The sequence below is a fragment of the Pleurodeles waltl genome, chromosome 2_1 (genome assembly GCF_031143425.1).
Source record: "Pleurodeles waltl isolate 20211129_DDA chromosome 2_1, aPleWal1.hap1.20221129, whole genome shotgun sequence".
In the NCBI taxonomy this organism is placed as follows: domain Eukaryota; kingdom Metazoa; phylum Chordata; class Amphibia; order Caudata; family Salamandridae; genus Pleurodeles; species Pleurodeles waltl.
In genome coordinates, this window is record NC_090438.1 from 300,200,854 (window position 1) to 300,225,212 (window position 24,359).

A 24,359-nucleotide genomic window follows, 5' to 3' on the forward strand; every position below is an offset into this window, starting at 1 on the left:
ACCATATAGACAGTGGAAGAAACTCCACAACTCCGAAAGTTTGCACTTCGCATGGTGTCCTGATGTAATGCTTGTGTGGCCCTTTTCTGGACATCTATCACGCTTGTCTCAACTTGATGGACTTTAGAGTGCAAAGTTATCATCTTTTCTACCTTATCATGTTATGCCTGTATTTTCTCTATACACATATAAGAATTGCTTCCCCTTTTTATCATCCCATCTGTGCCTTTGTCTTTATCTGCAGGTTTGGTCATTATATTGCAAAATCCTTCTTTGAAAAACCTGTTCTAATGGTGTTGGCATGCATTTAGAATACTTCAAGCTAGAACCCTGGGACCCCATGAGTAACCCTTTAGGTCAGATGCAGGTGTAGAGGGAGCGTTTACTGTAATGTCTCTTGACTTGTCTCAGCCGCGTTACTGATTCATCATTGCTCTGATGATTTCTTGCTGTTCATGTCACCCTGTGAGGCTCAAAAAAGGCCCTGCCCAAAGGAGCTTCCACAGGGTGGAAAAAGAGGGTATTTTTTTGTGTGAAAAACCATCACCCACCAGGGTTGCCCATGGGTTTTGTCCCAACTGCCCCCGTAGACAAATTCAGACTACATACAGAAGTTAATGAGTTCATCAGAAAGATCAAGCTAAGATCCTATTTTGAGGGTCGGCCACCTACAGTTGGTTCTACAATTGTTGACACTGACCTACGTAACAAATCGTATTTTACACCCCCTGGTGTATCCATCCCAGTAGAAATTCTTACCTTTGAACAAGCAGTCCGGAAGGACATCAATGAGATTCATTCTGGCACTTTAAAGGTATTCCATAACACAACAAGGGATGAAAAGAAAGCACTACAAGAACTAGCTAATAACACCAATATAGTCATAAAACCATCAGACAAGGGGGCAGCCTCATAATCCAGACAACAGAAAACTATCGGAAAGAGTGTCTGAGACTACTGGGCAGTACACGAGTCTATGAGAAACTCCAGGCAGACCCCTCTGAATTCCTCAAGACTAGGATCACCAGTATGGTGGAGCAAGCGCTAGCGCATGACTGGATTTCCCAGAAAGAAGGGGATTTTCTAATCAATAAAAATCCAGTGACTCCTTATTTCTATACCATTCCTAAAATTCATAAAAACCTGGAAACACGTCCTGGTAGACCTATTTTATCTGGAAAAAATTCAGTCTTGGTTGTCCTGTTTTGCTGACGCCTTCTTTAGACCCATAGTCTAAAATGCGGACACATACCTTAAAGACACGAAAGATGTACTGTGTCTTTTAAAAGATAGACCTTTCAATCCTGCAAATGAAACACTGTTAGATCTGGATGTGGAAAGCTGTACACCAGTCTTCCCCACGGTGACACTTTAGGCATAATCGAGGAGGTTATTTTTTATATAGATGGGGACTACCATACCCCACGTAGCATAGTTATGGAAAGCTGTTTTTGGCCTTAACAAAAAAGTTTTTTTGAGTTTGAAGGCAGCCTGTACCTTCAAAAACACGAGCCAAGCATGGGAAGCACCTTTGCTCAAAGTCTAGCCGGTCTCTACGTCTACCATCTTGAGAAAAAGACAATTCTAAAATCCACTAACCCATATAGAGATAACATTGTACTATGGAAGAGATACATTGATGGCATATTGGTCATCTAGAAAGGGGAAGAGACACAACTGAGGCCTTTTTTAGAGTGGCTCAATATACAGGACTAGTTCCTGAGATGCATTCTTATGAAAAGCAAGGAACAATTGATTTTTCTGGACCTCAACATCATAGCAACCAAGGGGGCCCTAAAAACGACCACCCATGAAAAACTGACAGCTAAAAATTGTCTGTTTCTTTTCAATAGTGCTCACCCCCATCATTTGAGGGAGAACCTCCTGTTTGGACAGATCCTCAGAATAAGGAGGAATTGTTCCGAGGGGTCTGACTACAAACAACAAGCCCAGAATCTAGCATCCAAATTCGAGGCGAGGAAATACCCCCCAAAATCGTTAATCGGGCCATGAAACGAGCACACAACAATAACAGAGAGACTCTTCCGGACACTCTTCCTCAAAAGGGGAAGGAAGAAAGACTTATATGTATCACAACATTCAATGTAGCCTCTAGTCAAGTGAGCAAGATTATAAACAAACATTGGAGCATTCTGAATAGCGGACATTTGAATTTTCCCAAGCCCATGTTTTCCCACAAAGGTGGCAAAAGTATAAGAGACAAGCTAGTACATACCCACCCACGGCTGTCCAAGAAAAAACTGGATGGCACCAACCTTCTACACCACCGACAGGACATTCCCCATGTGGGAACTGCAGGGTGTGCCATCTAACAAACGCTACCAAAAGGTTTTTTTCCAATGACAATACAACGTGGAAAATCAAGGATTTCACCAACTGCAACACCCAACGAGTAGTCTATATGATTACGTGCTCATGCAATTTACATTACATAGGAATGACCACCTGCAAAGTAAAAACTCGCATCTGTGAACATCAGAGCAATTTGAGATGTGGCTGTGCCACCACAAAAATGTCCACTCGTTACCTTGACAGTGCACACACAGTGGAGGATTACCGAGATTACCGATGGGTTATCCTTGAACATCACAAAGAGATTAAGAGCAAATCCTTCCTGCTCGAAAGTGAAAAACTGTGGGTTTTTAAGTTATGCACACACCAACGAGGTCTCAATGAGAATATCCTCTGGTGCCAGTGAATGCAACACTAACACCTTGTTACCCCGATGAGCGTAACGCTATAATATTCAGAAGGCCACCTTCCCTTGACAAGGCCATCAATATATGCGACCATTATTTGTAATACCAATAACTAGTCTTAAACCTGAAGTCATATAAACCCCACTTCCTTGAGAAAGTAGAGCTGTTTTTCACCATTTCGTCCCCCCATTTTTTGATTTCCGCCCTGAAACAGAACCACTTGAGAGACACCTAAGCAAGAGGCCCTTGCAGCCCTACCTCAGCACACTAGAGGCCGCCGTTTGAGAAGATTAGCATTTTAGTGCAATGCGCGTCAGGTACAGTATGCTTAAAAACTAAACTCCCATGTTAACCACGCTGTTTCAGACCGCAGGGAGGTGAGCATTAGGCAGAAAGCAGGAGTTTCACTTAGATGAAGTTAAGTGCGCTTACCTCTTTTTACAACACGCAGCAGAAGCGGCCATCTGGTGCATCTAATATCCGGCATATATTTTCAGTGTGCAACTAAAGCACACCCCCCTCCCGGAGGATCTATGATACGAAAGCGTAGCACTAAAAAGTAGGTCGCGCATGCACCACGTCTTCTTCTTGGAGGTGACTCACGCGTTGAAGTGTGTTTACATGTTTTTCTAAGTGTAGTATGTCCTGTATTTGTCTATTTTATGTGATTCACGAGTGCCTTTTCCCACGAGTGGGATGGAGGTTGAAGAGGCACCACACCCATAAGTAATATGAATAGCAACCTTTATTCTTTCATTTTCCACACTTATTCCAGAAGGACATCGATACCATTGAGTACTATTTCACTTTAGTTAGGTGTACCATACCAATCCACAGAGCATTTAATGTTAGTGCTTTCATTAGTGTTAGTTAATCAAGGAGTGACGCTAGGGAGTCCACCTTGGTCCTGAAGAGGAGTCTAGGGATAAACTCCGAAACATGTAGCCTGACCAGGAGGCAAGGTATATAATATACACCTCCTCCAGCGCCCCTTTTTTTAACCATATCACCCTGTAAGACTTAATAAATTAGTAATACTACTCAGAGGCAGGTATTTTTAACTCACCTAAGATCCCACCACTCCTATCCCTCTCAAAATTTACATTGATGAAATTGAAACAGTGCTCCCACGTATTCCGTCGGTCGTGGCATGCCCTGTTCCGCAGCAGAACAGGAGGAAACCCAATGATGAAGCATGCCACCAAGGGGCAACTCTGGTGGGTCAGGGCTTTTCACACAACAAAATCCCTTTTTTCCACCCTGTGGAAGCTCCTTTGGGCTCGGCCTTTTTTGTGATGTTATATAGGCTATAAGGAGGACAGACTCAGCCCTACAAAAAGTACGATACTAAGTAAGGCTGCCAAAGTGAGGAGGGAGATGTTGGCCTCCCAGAGCCATTTACTCACTGTACACTCAGGCCCCCAACCAGCAATACTAATCCCACTATTAATGCTGGTTCAGTGATAGGCCTCTGCTGCTTTCTGCTCACTGCATGCTTCTTCAGGGACCTTACACTTCGTGTGCACAGTCTGAAAACCCCACCTCACTTAATGTTCACCTTTAGCTTGTCTTCATTGCAGATTTAGTGATGGCTTGCTCTCTCACCCTGCCAATCCCCTTGTAATGTTTATTTGAGCCCAGGGTGTGTTTATTTTCTTATTTCTTACCTTTCAGAAACCACCACAGTCAAATTTCAACACAGCATTCCAAAATGGTAAGCTGCAATCCCTGGTTGTCATTTTATGGTCCAAACACCCTGCCCAATTTTTTGTCTCATGGTTTTTCTACCCCATTGTTGTGTCCCCAGATACCTCCCACTCCCTCCCATGGTGGATGAACTACCTTACTTTTCTTGATAGTAGATGGCAGCCACTCAGACTGCAGCAGATCACAAACTTATTTTAATTTTATTCTCCACAAGGAAAATATTTTCCCGTTAGTGGAATTCCTTTCTTTACGCCTTCCTAAAATATGGGGATATTGGAGGATTTTGGCACCCCAATTTCTTAGTTGCACCCACTTTTCACTAACTGTAGAAGTGATGATTTGGGGTGATAAACCACTGGGATGATTTGTGAACTATGTTTTAAGCAAATGCTGACAAAATTATGACTCCTTTGTTCATTTCTTCGTGCCCTTTCCCCTTGATAATACTGATGTTGTTGCTCTTGCCCTTACATTTAGTATTGCGGAAAATGCTCCAGAGTGGTGCATTTTTCATGGTAGTATGTTTAATCTGTTGATATATCTGCATTCCTTATTCTGTGTATGTGCCATTTGTGCTTGCACCTGTATGTTTTGTGCTCACCTAAAATTAATTTAGGAGACCTCACGCAATGGGGTCTATATGTTTGGTAATGGAAATGTTGTATGCAAACAGGGAAAGTCTAATTTTTTTGCACCTTCACCTATCTGTTGATCTGCTCAAATGTGTATTAGTATAACTCAAAAGATGATGCCTTAATTGTCTTGAATGGCCATGCATACGTTTTTGGATTGCCTCAAATATTTTCAGAAATGCAATCATGGTGTTCTATTATTTATCTTCCCTACTCATGTAATATTTTCTTGTCTCCTCACCATACTTTAAACCTGCTCTGATACACTACCGTTTTACAAGTGCTGAAATAAACTGAACACTGTAAGGACAAACTTGCCCACAATTAAAGGCATTTTGACATGCTCTTCGTGCAGAATACATGACCAAAAAATATATTGCATCACAATAAGAGCAATATACAAGTTCACCCAATTGGGCCTTTGCTGGAGGTTCTGCCCTCGGTGCCAGAATGGCGGCTCAGGGCTAAGGAACGACTTAGGTACTGGTTCCTTTTCCGGAGCCACCACCCACTGTGGAACACGGTCTACAGAAGCCAGTGCCATCGACTGCAGATGACTACAGCCAACCCATAGTGCTGTCTGATGCCGAGATGGTGCTGCCCTGACCTCTACCAAGGTCATTTTTAAAAATCAGATCCAAAATCTCCTTACCAGCCTTCTCATTCTGCCACAGCGCCTCAACCATTTGGAAGGGCTCCATGAGTTATTTGGCACATACTCTAAAAATGGCGCTATGATGCGGCATATGAGATTTCCCAGCCTTACCTAGAGGATAACTGGTAGGAGGACCTCCAAGATGCCAGTGGTCTGGATTCCCTCCCAAGGATTGACACATCAGCTGCCACACCTCCTAAGCCTCTTTAGTGTGCCCTGGATGGCACATAGCCACGCTCTCAGAAGCAGGATACAACACTGTCTGCCAGGGTGGGAGGTGAAAACGTTGGAAAAGTGTGTCCTGCAAATTGTTCTAATTCTCGCCTGCAAGGACATCCTCTACTCCCTCTACCTCTGTGAGGGTCTGTAGGTCTTCCTCCACATGGTTATCCCTTCTACATTGACGAAGCCTGATCTACTCCGCTATTGCTCATTCCTGTACATTTGTCATCCAGGTACTCTCCTCTGGTACCCTTGGGTTCATCCATGTGATAGCAACCCCCGTTTCGGTAACAGCAGGGCCAATTGTACAAATTTCCATTTCATTTTCCTGCCCTTTTGTTTCTTAACATCCTCCAATAAGCATGTAGTGGGCTTCATCTCTACTGTTAACCCTGTAACGTGTTTAAACCTCTGAACCACTATGCCCCGATAAGCATACACCCGAGGATAACACCAGGCTAAATAAAGGAATGTTGCTGGCCCATGCCTGCATCTATAGCATCTATCCATTTTGGCAGGGTCACTTCTATCAAGAAGTTGTGAGGTAATGTATGTGCGATGTATATAGTTAAAGAATATCAGTTTGAAGCGTGCGTTGCACGTACCCTGTTTAATCAGCACACAGGTGCTTTTCCAATGGTTGTCCTCTATTGGTGCACCCAGTTCTTTCTCCCAGGAGGCCTTAGACCTAAGTGTAGTCCTAGGCATGTCTTCAGTCATAGCTCTGGGAACTTCGGGTTGTGTAGGCCAGATAACTCGGCATACACTAGGAAATGTTATTGGCCCACACTAAAAGTCTCTTGCGCAGCTTCAAAGGTAATAAACATCTCACTTGGGTATAGGCCACCCAGAGTTAAACACCCATTGGTTCTCCATGCGCTTGTGTTGACCAAAGTGTTCAATTGCCGGAATGCCATAAGGTCTCAGAAATTGAACTTCCTTGCGAAGGGAGCCTTTTTCAGCACTACCTTCACCGTTCGTTCCCACAGGGAAGCTGTATGAATAATTAAATATGGAACTTTAGGGGTACGTCGTCCACCCTCGTGAAGTTGCTGTGACAGGGTTCCTTCGAGGGTGTTGTCCCCGAGTAATTCCTTCTCCTACTTGTCCCCCTCGGATAGCCAGTGCATTGCATGTTGTAGCTGGGAGGCTAAGTAGTATAACTCGATATTTGGCAGTGCCAACCCTCCTTCCTCTAAGGGTAATTGTAAAACATTCCAAGCCACCCTACTGCAACCCCCCACCCACACCAGAGAGGTCAGTAGGGCGTGTAGGCATTTGAATATAGCCCTGGGGAGTGTGTCCAATCAGTGCTCTAGAGTATATAGGCAACACAGTAAAAATACCATATTTGCTACAGATACCTCACCCTTAAGGGACAGGGGAGTGTATTCCAAAACCATACGGATTTCGTCAGGCCCTCCATTACCCGATCAGTGTTATATTGGTTCCGCTTTTGGATTGTATGGGCCACCATTATTCCCAAACAGCAGAATCATTCAGTCTCCCATCTTAAGGACAAGGCCGGCAGTGTGGCAGGATCCCAAGCCACCATTCAGCCCAATGGGAATATTAAGGACTAGGGGGCCAATTAGGAGTTTGGCAGACAGAAACACCCGTCCATCAAACTCCAGATGGGATGGTCGTCACCATGCTGGGAACCTCCCCGCCAGGCCCATTACGACTTTCCCACTGGGCTGACCGGCAGAAACCAAGCTTTCACCAGTTAGCCCAATGAGAAAGGTACGGCAGCATTGTTGCCAGCTCATAACAGAGCACTCAGGAGGCACAAACACCCTTGAAATGCTCACTGTCTGCAAAGCAGACAGTGTGCATTTCGGGAGTTCTGGGTGGGGGGGGCATGCACTGCCCATGCCATGGACTTGGGCAGTGCAGGGGCCCCTATGTGGCCCCCTGTAAATGTTTTACGCAAGTCTTTTCATGACAGTGGTACCACCATGGAAAGGCTGGCGGAGAACAAGGTTGTAATCAGCAGGGTAGCACCGCCCTGGCTGATTACAGCCTTCAGTACTGTCAGCTCGTCGGGATCTGAGATACTTGCAGGGAATGTGGTAGGTTGGAGGGTCTGCCCTGCACCTTCGTAATGTGGTAGTCAGACCACCACAGCAGTCCGACTGCCAATGCGAGGTTGGCGGTCTTCAGACTCCCAGCCTTGTAATCCGGCCCTTGGTCATATTAATCCTCAATCCTGACAAATACCCAAATGTATCCAGGTAATTTAGAAGCAGCAGTATTGATACCCTCTGGGAGGTCAAATAAAAGAGAGTATCATCTGCATATAGTGAGATCAGGTGATCTACACCTTCCAGCCGGATTTTCCACTTCCCCCCGTCCTGCCGAAGCCGTAGGGTCAAGGGCTCAGTTGACATTGCAAATACTAGGGGTCAGAGCACTGCCTATCCTGTCTAACCCTAGCCAAGGTTTCTGTGTAGAGCAGAGTCAACCAGTTTAAAAAACGGGGACCCAACCCCATTGCCTCCAGGACCTCCAAGAGATCACACCAGTTCACGGTGTCAAATGCTTTGGCAATGTCAATAGACACCAAAGCAAGTTATTCAAGTAGAACATGCATTAATTGCCTAATACCATGCCCAGGGTTATAACCAATCCCTTTTCGCTGAATTCATTGTACACTAGTCAGAGAAAATACAACTACCCTAACTATAAAAGAAATTAACAGCTTTCGCTAATGCGTCCTCTTCACATCCAGCAAACTCTGTATAATGACCTTCTGAACGTTTGTTTTGGAAGAATTGCTACCCGGATGTTGTTTACAAAATTATTCTGCGTATAGTTGTGACTCAACTGCTTTCCTGCTCATAATTATGCTGATTATAGGCTGTTATGCCATGCGGACAGCATGTTCACACAGATATTCTGCAATAAGTTAAGAGCTCCATATACTTTTTGTGCCCAGCTATCAATAGTCTGTTTTAGTAAAGTATGTGCCGTTGCTGACCGCGCTATACCTGTTGTGTGTGTGAGTGAAGATTGACTGGCTGCTGTTGTGCTCTACCTGTGCATCGTGTACTCTTGGTGTTGTATTGGCCATCTTCTATGAGTTAAGACACTTTCCTTGTTACTACCAATAGTCTACCAGTTCTTTGAGTGATAGTGTAGCTTGTGCTGCAGCTACCCATGCCATACACGTTCTTTGTGTAACAGAAGCTTGCACTTCTGCCATGCATACTATACCAAGTAAACTTCATGGCAGTGGCTGAAGCATATCCAGTTGACAGTTGTGCTATAGGCCAGTTTTCCAAACCATTCCTTTATTGACAGTTGGAGTGGAAGCCCCAGTTTTTTTTTTACCTGTACCCCACAGGCACCAGAGACAAGCCTCTAATCTTGACTGCACAGTGAAATTTACTCTCTTAATATACACAATACATATATTCATCTTCCGGGGTTAATTAACACTTTTTGACTCACAGAAGGCTTCACTGCTGGTTTGCACCAGAACAATCTGGGAAGGGTCAGGCCATGATATCTTTTTGAGGGAGGCTTGCGCTCACCATTTAGAAACATCTTCGGTATCAAACACCAAGACCCATGCTGATCATTAATGGAGAAGCTTGTGGAAAACATTTGACTCTTTATATTTTTCAGAGAAAGTCCTTCTTTTGTAAAATATAATCACGAACAAGGTCATGTGTAAGCTGTTCGGCAGTGGCTTCTTCCTAAGTGGCAGCTATTATCGTTTTAGGGTATTTTCTTATGCTACTCCGAGTTTGTTAGATAATTAAAATGTTTGAATGTATTAACTTTCCAGCTGATATGTGACAAAACTGTCTCTTGGCCTCTCTGAATCCTGTCTTGGCAGTGCGTGAAAACGTCTACAATTTATAAATTCTTGTTTTGCCTTTGGTTATTTTGCTTGGAAATAATGTCTATTTCAGGTTCCTATTTGATTTGCAACTGTTACCCTTAATTGAATTTAGTTAAAGTAGTTTTTAAAAACACTGCTCTACATCTTCGGATGTTACTTTCAAAGCGCCTGATTTACAAACATATTAAATGAAACGCAAGTGAGCATATAAACATATTTGTTTGGAAATATCTTGTTTCTGATTCAGAGAATTGGGAGCGGTGAAAGTCACCTAAATTGATGTGACTCTGAAGGAAGGTTTTTCTCCATGGCTTGGTGATGGGAGAATATTTTCCCCATGTAGAAACAAAAAAATGTTTCAAGTGCAATGCAACAAAATATGAGTCGGCTTGCAACAAAGAACACATTTTGCGAAACACTCTCTAAATATCACATAATTATGGGTAACCCCAAAATTCAGTTGCATGAATAAACAGGATTCCTAAACTCTGAGCCTGGGGCATATGTAAAAAAAAAAAAAAAATAGCTTTCCTTTATACCAGTTTTTCATTCATTAGATTTTACTTGGTGAACTGATGCATGACTGGTACACAATGAGAAAAGGAATATCAATTGTTACAACAGGTGCGTTTACCATGTATGCATTTACAACACTTGTAATATGACGTGTTGACCTTCACAATGTGTCTTTAGCACTCATTTTTTGTGGCTCCAAATTTTATTTATATATATATATCCTGTTGGCAGTTGCCACTAAGAACAGTTAGGATCATGTTTCTATAGAAAAAGCATTTTTTGGCTTGCCTATATCTTTGCACCGTTTACTGAATCTTCACAAAGCTGGCCAAAAAATGGCCCTGGTAATTCTTGTTGCACATGAAAGGTTTCAGCGTGATCCATCAAGTGGGTGCCAAGAAAAAGGGGGGTAAATCAAAAAAGTTGCATTTCCCATGTTAATTCCAATAGGACCTTTGAACAAGGCTACAGCCTGTACCACTGTACATAATTACATCAGATTTGGCAGAAAGCTAGCTTTCGGTACTCAGATTGTGCTTTTGCTTATTTGGAGTAAATGCGTCCAGTAGTTTAGGAAATATTTGATCGTGGACGGCAAATGCAGAGCTTTGATTGGCTGCCAGCACTTCAAACCAGGAAGTGTTGGCAGCCATCTTGGAACTCTGCTTCAGCAGAGTCCCACAAAAAAAGTAAAAGAAAAAAAAGGGGACCAAGATAGGGACACCCTGACTCCTTAAGCTTTGGTGCTGGGGTCTCAGAAGGGGCATCCCACGGGCTAAAAAGCATTTAAAAAAAAAGAATTGCCGCAAATTCACCGTCCCGGGAGCATTGTTACTTTTAAATTGGGGGGGGCTGCAGACCCCCCCTCTGCCTCGGGGACCACCACCTCCCTAGGACTATTGTCAAAAGAAATACAGGGGGGTGCCTGGCCCCCCTAGAGCCCCAGGGACTGCCACCTACCCGGGGCATTTATTATTTGTAACAGGGGGTGCCCATTCCCCCCTCCCCCCTGTAGCCCCAGGGACCGTTACCTCCCTGGGGGTTTTTAACAAATATGATGCCGGGGCTGTAATGTAAAATGATGCGGGAGGCTACGCAGCCCTCTCTCCCCACCTCCCCCGCTGCACTGGGGACCACCACCTCCCGGGGGCATTCACAAAATTGGGACTATGGGGGCCGCGCGGACCCCCCGCAGCCCCAGGGACCACCACCTCCCCAGGGCTATTCTGTGTTGGAGCCGCCGATGGCTCTGGGGACCACCACCCCCCCAGCGCTGGCTCCTGCTATGTCCTGGGGTGCCCATTCCCGGGAGAAAGTTGTTTGCTATAACTTGCCGCCAAGTCAAAGCAAACACTTGGGTCTGATGAAGGGCGAGCTGTACACCAGCACTCCCTTTATCGGAGCACAGGTTTCCTCTGTCTACATGCCCGCGGAGGTGCAGGGAGACAAGAGGAAACAATTGCTCTCACAGAGAGGAAGCTGCTTTATTAACTTCCTCTCTTTGACAGCAATGTAGGGACCTTGGGGAGCCTTCCTGGGGAGACTTCAGACTCCTCCCATAGTCCCCAACATTGACACTGGGGGTCCCCCAGAGCACATGGTCAGACCCTGGGGAATGGGTTCCCCAGGGCTGAGAGTGCCCTGGGGAGAGGGTCTGTGCAGTCCTCTCCCCCCACCCAAAAAAAATAAATATTTAGGCTGGGCCCCAGAGGAAGGGGGGGCTGTGCAGGGTTGGGTTGTTATAGAAGTTGGCCGCAGGAACTGACTGCAGGTCGGGCCGTGTGGCCAACCCCCGCTGCGCACAGCCAAAGGCTGTGCGCAGGGTTGGGTGGCTATAGGGGTTGGCTGCAGGGCCTGGCCGCAGGCCATAGAAATCAGTAGTTATAGTTATAGTTCTTTCAAAGAACTATAACTTGTGCCCTAGGGTAGCTATAACTCGCGCCCTCACCATGCACTGCTAATTACCCCATATATTACAGCACTCATGACAACTGCTATAACATAATTAAATATATAAATGAAACATTATAACAAACTGTGCATGTCGGGGGCATGAATTATAGTTGTATAACTATGACTGCTGAATTGCTATTGTTTTGTATGGGTAAATTCAGAACCTAACTATTACGTCCTTGTAACGTAGACATTTTAAATAAATAAAAAAAAAATCTTATATTATATATATATATATCCATCTTTCCACTTACCATATAACACATGTTTACTTATGGCAGCTGCAGTGTATCAAGTGTCACTTTTTTGGTACACGCTAGTTGTGGAGATAGATTTCGGAGCAACTGCATCACTCCTCCATATATACACAAAAAAAGAGAGAGAGCGAGCGAGAGAGAGAGGGGATAGGAATAGGTGTTTTATTTTTTGCAGGAGAAAGCCGCAAAAACCTTGTTTTGTTTTATCCTTACCCCCTTCCAAATTCCTCTAACCTTAAATATGCCCTTAATCCCCATTGCCTTACCTAAAAAGCCTCTTACTACCCCTCTTCTTCCCTATCCCTTAACTGTAGTAACCTCTTACTTACACTTATCCTTACCCAACCCTTAACCCTAAAGAAATGTTCACACCCCTGCAACTTTTCCTATCCCTCAGCCCTAAAAAGTCTTACTACCCATACCTTTACCCATCCCTGAACCCTAAAAAAAACCTTACGCCTGTCTTTACTGAATCATGAACCCTAAACACCCTTACATCCCTGCAATCCTGCCCATCCCTGAACTCTAAAAAAAACATTACTACCTTTTACTTACCTCTACCCTTATCCAACTTAGAAACTATGAAAACTGTGTGCTCTCCTTAATTCCCTTATTTGAATATATTTAAAAACTCTTACCTGCATGGTAAAGTCCCACATTGTAAAGTGCCAAGAAACGTCTTAACTGTGTGGTAACTGTTGCATGAACATTATAACCCCTGATAAATCCTGTGTTGCAATGACTGCATACCTGAAAATCAGTATACTCTTCAGCTCCTTTTATCACTCTGTGTATCTTGTGTTTAGTAAACAGCACTATATATTATTGTGAACAGAAACATCTGACAGACATAAAGATAAAGATTCAAATGAATGATTTCAATTGATGAATATTTTAATTTTTCCCCTTCTTTTTTCTTTGAGTTCAGAAATTAGTTTATGTGATATACACAAATGACCCCTTGCTGAATACAGAATTGTTTCTACTCTTAAAACATTTACAGATTTTCAGGTTAAGCCATGGGTCTCACACGTCCTCACATGTTGCAACTTGGTAGAAGCCGCAACAAAATAGGAAAAAATCAAAAAATTATCCTGAAAAAAAAAAGACTTTTTTTTTTTTTACAACTTTGCATGTTTCTGAAGGGTGGACGACCATGCAATCATACCATAGCAAATTTTTTGAGTGTCCCATCTTTAGGGAAAAGATCATACAGTTTCTTGGACAGGATTTTTCCCATTTTCCAATAAAAGAAACAAACTTCTGCTTCATTATACCATTTTCCCCTTTTACTCTAGGAGAAACAAAATATATTGGGCAATTCTCTGAGAATCCCCTGAGTGTGTGAAAAATGACATAATATTGGCATGAATATATTTTGTGGAACAAAATCATGAAGGATTACGTGTGAACTTCTGCACATATCCAAAAAGGGCTCAGCACTGGGGGAGCCTCAACACTTAAGGGGTTAACTTCTGAAAGGTTCTCTTCAGGTTTTGTTTGAGCAGTATTCTTGACTTTCAAAAATACCAGTGATAATAAGACCTCTAAACTTGCCCTTTCTAAGCTGTTTTGATTTAGGAAAAATAGAGGTATTGACTACTGTATAGTTTAAAATATAATTTGAAGAGACAATCTTGTGGCTGTGTAGAACAGTGGTGCGCACTTCCAAAAAGTTAGCTTCAAAATTATAAACAAGAAAACTAGTGAAGGAAGTCCAAAGTCTCAAGTTATGTATTCCAGGAGAGCCAGAGTGGTTGCCACACCTAGCCACAAGGTGTGCAGACTGAGAGCCAAGATGGTCCACAATCGTTTATGCGGAGAAATAAGAACCACAGCACATCCAACTGTTCATAATTGTATTCTTTATTCTTCTTAGTTGGATCACACAGCAATTCGTAGTGAATATGGCGTCATCACGGTCAAGGGCCACCAAATATAGTGCCAAATATATGTTATGTTTGGCAGAAGCCCTTATGGCCAGGAGTAAGCATTTAGTCTACACATTGCGTAACTGTACAGTGGCCAGGCTACTCCCACTGTTAATAACCCCCCTCTTTCTTTTTTGGTTAGACTTACCATGGTCCCTGTGTGGTTTTGAGACACATCAAAACATATTCTTGGACTTACCCAATCAGATTTTGTTCACATTTATGAAGATTTTATTGTTGGAATTCGTATACTACAGCTTCAACATTTAATTTATAGTCTCTTTACCTTAATACTTAAGGTATGTTAATTATTACAATTTCTTATTTGTTTTATTATTCTCTAATTACTTTACTCTGACTATAGTCCTGCACCTCTCTGATACATATAGCACTTTCTGTCGTCCACTTTATCTTCCGACTATCTGTCGCCTATATAGGATGTACTTTTATATATAGAGCATGAAATCACTATGAAACTCACTTACTAGACACCGTGTTATTCAACGTGTGGTGTTTCCAAAACTCTTTCTTCATTTGGCACACAGGCATCATAGGTGGATTGTCACCGTTTTCACCGTTTGGGCTAAATGATATGGCATACTGGACTGTTGGAACTAACAGCTGGTTTATTTATTATCTGTAACATTACTTCACAGCCTTGAGAAAGTCGCATCTGACGAAACAAGTGTTGGCTGTCATTTGCATTGAATAGGCTGTCGTTTGCATTGAACAACATACAAGTGTTTTGATTTGACAATATATTTGGCACTATATTTGGTGGCCCTTGACCGTGATGATGCCATATTCACTACGAGTTGCTGTGTGATCCAACTAAGAAGAATAAAGAATACAATTATGAACAGTTGGATGTGTCGTGGTTCTTATTTCTCCGTTTAAAATATAATTGTCCTTATCCATGTCATGTCAGTCAGCTAGGACGATTCCGGCCTTCTTCATTATGCCTCGTTTTTCTATTGATGACATTGTTTTGTGCATTATTTAGTACCTATTGATGTAGTATATGAATTAGCACATACTACTAAAATATTTCAGTTACATAGAAACAGTCTTGAAATGGATGGTTATTTCTTAAGCACTTGGTAAGCCACCATATTTTACATTTCTTTCAATTCATTCATACCAACATACACTGGCCTCATTCAAAATCGCTGGTTATTAGAAATACTGACTGGATAGATTGTGGTACATAAGTTGAAAACAAGAGGCGTTGCTTACATTAAAAAATACTATTTAAAGAATTTCAGACACCATAAGACACAAATAACTGATACTAAGATGCATCCATCATGAACATTTCAGAAGTTAACCCCTTTAGTAGTGCCAAAGCTCCCCCAGTGAACTTTCTTCATAATATTTTAAGGTACGTCCAGAAATCCATATAACTAACTGAGTCTGTTAGAACCCCTTTGTAACTGGTGAACTTTAATTTCCTCCAAAGGTGGTGCTGTCATCTGTGATTAGTATGTTTTATGGTTAGACTGGAAACTGATGATACTTGGGATGATTGACAACCTTGGTGATAAATCTCAACCATTTTGGCTTTCTGAATGATGCCAGGTGGGAAGGTGATTTTGATGATAGTGCTTGTCTGTTTGAAGAAAAGTATGGCGCGATATACAGCCACAAGGAGGTGTTATTTGACATGTGTTTCGTTAAGCATTCCATAGCTTTATTGTAGCTGCAGTACATGTAGTTGAGCTGTGCAGCTCCCTGTGCTTTATCAATAGTTAAAGAATTGTAAAGCATATGTTTTGTACAGATAATTTCCTAAATGCTTATTTGTGTTGGATATGCCAACATTTCAGCTTCACAGTTTAAACCGAATAAACAATACTTTATCATAACAATTCTTACCCGATCATGTTAATGCTAATTAAATAATTGGTGAAATGATATGCCCTGTGTGCCTACCTAAAAATGCTGTATTTTTTTTTTTTAACATACAGACTACGTTCCCTGTGACCCAATCGCTTGCAACAAGTCCGTCTATGGCTTTTAGCCCCTATTTGAGCCATGTTTCTCATGGAATGGGCTTGGTACCTGCAGAACTTTTACCAAATACACCTATGCTGGTTTCTGGAAATCCCAATGTTACAGTACCAGGAGGCTCTGCTGGTCAGAAACTAATGCGTACAGATAAGCTTGAGGTACAGTATATTGTGGTATACAATCTCATATTATAGAAATCAACTTTGTCTCACTAGTACTCATTGTTCACAGCCGTACACTCAAAAAAGGGACAATCGGATTACAAAATCCATTCTGTTAAATCTGCTTAAGTAAAATTTTTCAGAAAACTCCAATGTTTTCTTTTCAGAAACTAGTTTACCATATTGCTCATTTCCTTTGCATTGTTGAGAAGCTAAATATATATTACAAATATTTTCTTTAGGAAAATCTCATTATCTGAAAAACTAAAAATGTTAGCAGACTTATACCACCAGGATACGACTTTGTTCTGTGTGACTTCATGCACCAGCTTGCACAGATGGCTTGGATGAGGAGGGGGCCAGGCTCTGAGATGACAACACAGTAACTTGAACAAGCATGTGTAAAGCCAATACGTCTGGCATTAGATCCCAGCCTTTTAGCTTTGTCAGTCTTGTTTTGTCATGGTTTTTGCAAAGATTTACCATTCTATATATGTTGCACTCTGGGAGCTCCAAAATCCAGTTTTATTCAGGGCAAAAATACAGCCAACAAACTGACATGTTGTGACCTTCAAAGTCTTTGTCACAGTTTGGGGGTCAGTTATTTCTTCAAACGTAAATATTCCCCAATCGTCATTCTCATTATAATGCGTTCTGTGCATTGTATTTTTCCATTAATATATCTCACTTATCAGCCCATAATGAGGCCTTGTAGAATTTGTGGTTGTGTCCATAAAACCCAGCTCATCTTTTGTCATGTTCACTGCAAGTTAATGCCTACAGAAAATAAATGTATCTGCACCATGTTCCCTGTTGTGGTTTTTGTTCCATTGTTTGATACATTGTTGTGCTGGATGCATTGCCAGGGTTTGTCAACAGGTTTTGTTTAATGATGCAGAAAGGAGCACGCTCCTGTGTTTCATTGAAGTGCATTTTGAAAACCTTAGTGACCAATTACTTGGGAATCTTCAAAATAAGCTTGTGCCTAGTTTGTGGAATTGTTCACAATGTTGTTGACAGTGATTTTTTGGTTCAATTATGTATTCTTATTGTGTGCCTACTTTGCAAGATAATTTCTGATAGAGACTTCTAGTTGTAGATTCCTTACCTTAGAATTTTCCCCAGGCGTCAGAAAGGATCAGGAGATTTTTCTTCGAGCAATACCCTTGCGCATCAGTAGGTGGTGTCAGTTGACTCTGTGGGCATCGTTGGCGTCGTAGTCGCCGTGATGACGTCGGGAGTAGTACATAGATGCCCCCTTCACGCAGTGACAGCAGTTATTTTCTTTCTACGCTGATCCTGAGAGAGCGCCCCCTGGTCTTTATTTGACTGACTTCGACAGTTTTGTCGAGTGTTCGAGTGAGATATTTGGTGCGTCGAGGATGTCCCTGAAGTCTAGTTTCAAGCCGTGCGAGGACTGTCACCACATGATGTAGGTGACAAATCCGCATCTGGGTTGTTTGTGGTGTCTTGAGCGCGACCTCGACCCGAAGTCGTGCTTCCGAGTGCCAGGTCTTGCACCCGAAGGCCTTGAAGGAGCGGTCCCTCAAACTCATGGTGGCCCGGCACTCTACTCCGCATAAGTCTCTATTTAGAGGAAGGTCTCAAGACCGTTCGCGCAGCCTTCACCACTCATCATCTTCAAAATCTTCGGGTGCAGGTAAGATAAAGAAGTCGTCGAAGAGGTCCCATCGCTCTCAGACTTCACCCCGTCGCTCGGCTGACGCGATGTGGGAGGAGAATCGATGCTCAAGGCCTCTGTCCTCGGAGCCTGTGTCAGGGTCTGCTCCGTGCTTCCCCGAGTTTCCTGGGAAACTCAAGGAAGCCGAGCGACCTCCGCCCAACTTAAAGAATTCTATGAGGCCAGGCACCTCATCTTTAGGTGGACCAACCCTGATATGGCGCCTGGGGCCCAAGGGGTTCGGTTGAGGGGCCTTTGGGTTCCGCGCTGGTGGCTTCGGCTCCGGCCACCGAGGTCCCGAGCAGATCCGTACCAGCGCTGGTCGCACCATTGAGACCTTCCCCAGCGCTGATCTGGTCCTTATCCCCGACAACTCGGAGTCGGGCGTCGTTGTCCAACGCCGCCTTTGTCTACGATGGGGCCTATTCACCCCAGGTCGGATTCTGACCCTTTTTCCTGTGGGTACGAATTCACAGAAGGATTGGAGGAGTCCCTGGGACCCATCTTTTGGGCTAGGCTCAGGAATTGGGCGACGCCAGTGGTCTGGATACTTCTCCAGATGCTGGCATGCTGTCTCCTACCGTGGCTGCGGCGGAGGGAGCAACTTATGGTATGGTGGTCAGTAGGGCAGCTGAGGTTCTTGGCCTTGAGCTTCCTACTGTCCTCTACAGTAGGAAGCTCAAGGCCAAGAACCTCAGGTCCAATCTCCTGATGAGACAGGGGCTTCCACATCCGAACCCCTTTTGCCATTCAATGAAGCCCTCACCGATGTCCTTTTGGGTACTTGGTCCAAACCCAGCACAGGGGCTCCTGTGAATAGGAATATCGCACGCCGCCATCAGCCCGCTCGAACGACCCTAAATTCCTGTCCCAACACCCCACGCCTGAGAGTCTTGTCATCCAGGCTTCCTCTTCTTCATACACATTCCGCACCCCCAGATAGGGAATCAAAAAGGCTGGAACAATTTGGTAAGAAGTTGTTTTCTTCTTTCAGTCTTGCGCTGCAGTCTGTGAGCACTGCATGCGTTTTAGGCCGCTATATCCACTCTTTGTGGGATACAGTTGCGCAAGTCCTGCTGCAGATAGCGGAGGAGGCCCGTGATATCGTCTCCAAAGCTGTGAAGGATGGGAAAGATGTGGCGAAATTCACAATCCGTTGTGGGCTGGACACAACCGACTCTCTGGGCAGATCGGTTACTACAACGGTGGCCTTGAGACTCCACGCCTGGGTGCATACTTCTGATTTTACTGGGGATGTCCATCAGTCCCTCATGGACATGCCCTTTAACCCCTTCGCTGCCAGGCCTTTTCCCCCTCCTGTGCCGAGCCTTTTTTTGGCTATTTGGAGCAGTTCACGCTTAGGCCCTCATAACTTTTTGTTCACATAAGCTACCCACGCCAAATTTGCGTCCTTTTTTTCCAACATCCTAGGGATTCTAGAGGTACCCAGACTTTGTGGGTTCCCCAGAAGGAGGCCAAGAAATTAGCCAAAAAACAGTGAAAATTTCGTTTTTTTCAAAAAAATTGGAAAAATGGGCTGCAGAAGAAGGCTTGTGGTTTTTTCCCTGAAAAGGGCATCAACAAAGGGTTTGCGGTGATAAAATCACCAGCTTCCCAGCTTTCAGGAACAGGCAGACTTGAATCAGAAAACCCAATTTTTCAACACAATTTTGGCATTTTACGGGGACATACTCCATTTTTACGATTTTTTGTGCTTTCAGCCTCCTTCCAGTCAGTGACAGAAATGGGCATGAAACCAACGCTGGATCCCAGAAACCGCAACATTTTTGAAAAGTAGACAAAAATCTGAATTCAGCAAGGGGTAATTTGTGTAGATCCTACAAGGGTTTCCTACAGAAAATAACAACTGAAAAAGAAAAATATTGAAATTGAGGTGAAAAAAACATAAATTTTTCTCTACGTTTTACTCTGTAACTTTTTCCAGCAATGTCAGATTTTCGAAAGCAATATACCGTTACGTCTGCTGGACTCTTCTGGTTGCGGGGATATATAGGGCTTATAGGTTCATCAAGAACTCTAGGTACCCAGAGCCAATAAATGACCTGCACCCTGCAGTGGGTTTTCAATCTATGCCGGGTATACAGCAATTCATTTGCTGAAATATAAAGAGTAAAAAATAGTTATCAAGAAAACCTTTGTATTTCCAAAATGGGCACAAGATAAGGTGTTGAGAAGCAGTGGTTATTTGCACATCTCTGAATTCCTGGGTGCCCATACTAGCATGTGAATTACAGGGCATTTCTCAAATAGACGTCTTTTTTACACACTGTCTTACATTTGGAAGGAAAAAATGTAGAGAAAGACAAGGGGCAATAACACTTGTTTTGCTATTCTATGTTCCCCCAAGTCTCCCGATAAAAAGGATACCTCACTTGTGTGGGTAGGCCTAGCGCCCGCGACAGGATATGCCCCAAAACACAACGTGGACACATCACAGAAAACAGAGCTGTTTTTAGCAAAGGGCCTACCTGTAGATTTTGGCCTCTAGCTCAGCTGCCACCTAGGGAAACCTACCAAACCTGTGCATTTCTGAAAACTAGAGACCTAGGGGAATCCAAGATGGGGTGACTTGTGTGGCTCTGACCAGGTTCTGTTACCCACAATCCTTTGCAAACCTCAAAATTTGGCTAAAAAAACACATGTTCCTCACATTTCTGTGGCAGAAAGTTCTGGAATCTGAGAGGAGCCACGAATTTCCTTCCACCCAGCGTTCCCCCACGTCTCCCGATAAAAATGATACCTCACTTGTGTGGGTAGGCCTAGCGCCCGCGACAGAAAACGCCCCAAAGCGCAACGTGGACACATCCAAATTTGTGAAGGAAATTTTGCAAAGTGCCTACCTGTAGATTTTGGCTTGTAGCTCAGCCGCCACCTAGGGAAACCTACCAAACCTGTGCATTTCTGAAAACTAGAGACCTAGGGGAATCCAAGATGGGGTGACTTGTGTGGCTCGGACCAGGTTCTGTTACCCAGAATCCTTTGCAAACCTCAAAATTTGGCTAAAAAAACACATGTTCCTCACATTTCTGTGGCAGAAAGTTCTGGACTCTGAGAGGAGCCACAAATTTCCTTCCACCCAGCGTTCCCCCACGTCTCCCGATAAAAATGATACCTCACTTGTGTGGGTAGGCCTAGCGCCCGCGACAGAAAACGCCCCAAAGCGCAACGTGGACACATCCAAATTTGTGAAGGAAATTTTGCAAAGTGCCTACCTGTAGATTTTGGCTTGTAGCTCAGCCGCCACCTAGGGAAACCTACCAAACCTGTGCATTTCTGAAAACTAGAGACCTAGGGGAATCCAAGATGGGGTGACTTGTGTGGCTCGGACCAGGTTCTGTTACCCAGAATCCTTTGCAAACCTCAAAATTTGGCTAAAAAAACACATGTTCCTCACATTTCTGTGGCAGAAAGTTCTGGAATCTGAGAGGAGCCACGAATTTCCTTCCACCCAGCGTTCCCCCATGTCTCCTGATAAAAATGATACCTCACTTGTGTGGGTAGGCCTAGCGCCCGCGACAGGAAACGCCCCAAAGCGCAACGTGGACACATCCAAATTTGTGAAGGAAAACAGAGGTGTTTTTTGCAAAGTGCCTACCTGTAGATTTTGGCCTCTAGCTCAGCCTCCACCTAGGGAAACCTACCAAACCTGTGCATTTCTGAAAACTAGAGACCTAGAGGAATCCAAGATGGGGTGACTTGTGTGGCTCGGACCAGGTTCTGTTACCCAGAATCCTTTGCAAACCTCAAAATCTGGCTAAAAAAACACATGTTCCTCACATTTCTGTGGCAGAAAGTTCTGGAATCTGAGAGGCGGCACGAATTTCCTTCCACCCAGCGTTCTCCCACGTCTCCCGATAAAAATGATACCTCACTTGTGTGGGTAGGCCTAGCGCCCGTGACAGGAAATGCCCCAAAGCGCAACGTGGACACAGCCAAATTGGTGAAGGAAAACAGAGGTTTTTTTGCAAAGTGCCTACCTGTAGATTTTGGCCTGTAGCTCAGCCGCCACCTAGGGAAACCTACCAAACCTGTGCATTTCTGAAAACTAGAGACCTAGGGGAATCCAAGATGGGGTGACTTGTGTGGCTCGGACCAGGTTCTGTTACCCAGAATCCTTTGCAAACCTCAAAATTTGGCTAAAAAAACACATGTTCCTTAAATTTCTGTGGCAGAAAGTTCTGGAATCTGAGAGGAGCCACGAATTTCCTTCCACACAGCGTTCCCCCACGTCTCCCGATAAAAATGATACCTCACTTGTGTGGGTAGGCCTAGCGCCCGTGACAGGAAATGCCCCAAAGCGCAACGTGGACACAGCCAAATTGGTGAAGGAAAACAGAGGTGTTTTTTGCAAAGTGCCTACCTGTAGATTTTGGCCTGTAGCTCAGCCGCCACCTAGGGAAACCTACCAAACCTGTGCATTTCTGAAAACTAGAGACCTAGGGGAATCCAAGATGGGGTGACTTGTGTGGCTCGGACCAGGTTCTGTTACCCAGAATCCTTTGCAAACCTCAAAATTTGGCTAAAAAAACACATGTTCCTCACATTTCTGTGGCAGAAAGTTCTGGAATCTGAGAGGAGCCATGAATTTCCTTCCACCCAGCGTTCCCCCACGTCTCCCGATAAAAATGATACCTGACTTGTGTGGGTAGGCCTAGCGCCCGTGACAGGAAATGCCCCAAAGCGCAACGTGGACACAGCCAAATTGGTGAAGGAAAACAGAGGTGTTTTTTGCAAAGTGCCTACCTGTAGATTTTGGCCTGTAGCTCAGCCGCCACCTAGGGAAACCTACCAAACCTGTGCATTTCTGAAAACTAGAGACCTAGAGGAATCCAAGATGGGGTGACTTGTGTGGCTCGGACCAGGTTCTGTTACCCAGAATCCTTTGCAAACCTCAAAATTTGGCTAAAAAAACACATGTTCCTCACATTTCTGTGGCAGAAAGTTCTGGAATCTGAGAGGCGGCACGAATTTCCTTCCACCCAGCGTTCCCCCACGTCTCTCGATAAAAATGATACCTCACTTGTGTGGGTAGGCCTAGCGCCCGTGACAGGAAATGCCCCAAAGCGCAACGTGGACACAGCCAAATTGGTGAAGGAAAACAGAGGTGTTTTTTGCAAAGTGCCTACCTGTAGATTTTGGCCTGTAGCTCAGCCGCCACCTAGGGAAACCTACCAAACCTGTGCATTTCTGAAAACTAGAGACCTAGGGGAATCCAAGATGGGGTGACTTGTGTGGCTCGGACCAGGTTCTGTTACCAAGAATCCTTTGCAAACCTCAAAATTTGGCTAAAAAAACACATGTTCCTCACATTTCTGTGGCAGAAAGTTCTGGAATCTGAGAGGAGCCACGAATTTCCTTCCACCCAGCGTTCCCCCACGTCTCCCGATAAAAATGATACCTCACTTGTGTGGGTAGGCCTAGCTCCCGTGACAGGAAATGCCCCAAAGCGCAACGTGGACACAGCCAAATTGGTGAAGGAAAACAGAGGTGTTTTTTGCAAAGTGCCTACCTGTAGATTTTGGCCTGTAGCTCAGCCGCCACCTAGGGAAACCTACCAAACCTGTGCATTTCTGAAAACTAGAGACCTAGGGGAATCCAAGATGGGGTGACTTGTGTGGCTCGGACCAGGTTCTGTTAACCAGAATCCTTTGCAAACCTCAAAATTTGGCTAAAAAAACTCATGTTCCTCACATTTCTGTGGCAGAACGTTCTGGAATCTGAGAGGAGCCACGAATTTCCTTCCACCCAGCGTTCCCCCACGTCTCACGATAAAAATGATACCTCACATGTGTGGGTAGGCCTAGCGCCCGCGACAGGAAACGCCCCAAAGCGCAACGTGGACACATCCAAATTTGTGAAGGAAAACAGAGGTGTTTTTTGCAAAGTGCCTATCTTTAGATTTTGGCCTGTAGCTCAGCCGCCACCTGGGGAAACCTACCAAACCTGTGCATTTCTGAAAACTAGAGACCTAGGGGAATCCAAGATGGGGTGACTTGTGTGGCTCGGACCAGGTTCTGTTACCCAGAATCCTTTGCAAACCTCA

The 24,359-nt window shown here is 44.1% G+C and overlaps 1 protein-coding gene across 7 annotated transcripts in view; it reads left to right on the plus strand.

Moving 5' to 3' along the window:
• Positions 1–24,359, plus strand: part of MBNL3 (muscleblind like splicing regulator 3) — a 525,152-nt gene that overhangs the window by 364,943 nt on the left and 135,850 nt on the right. For all 7 annotated transcript variants that reach the window (XR_011199288.1, XM_069212526.1, XM_069212525.1 and 4 more), the window contains exon 4: positions 16,411–16,611. Coding sequence is in view for 6 of the 7 variants with exons in the window: in XM_069212526.1 (XP_069068627.1) it covers positions 16,411–16,611 (201 nt within the window). In the remaining variant the exon portion in view is untranslated. The remainder of the gene's footprint in view (positions 1–16,410; positions 16,612–24,359) is intronic.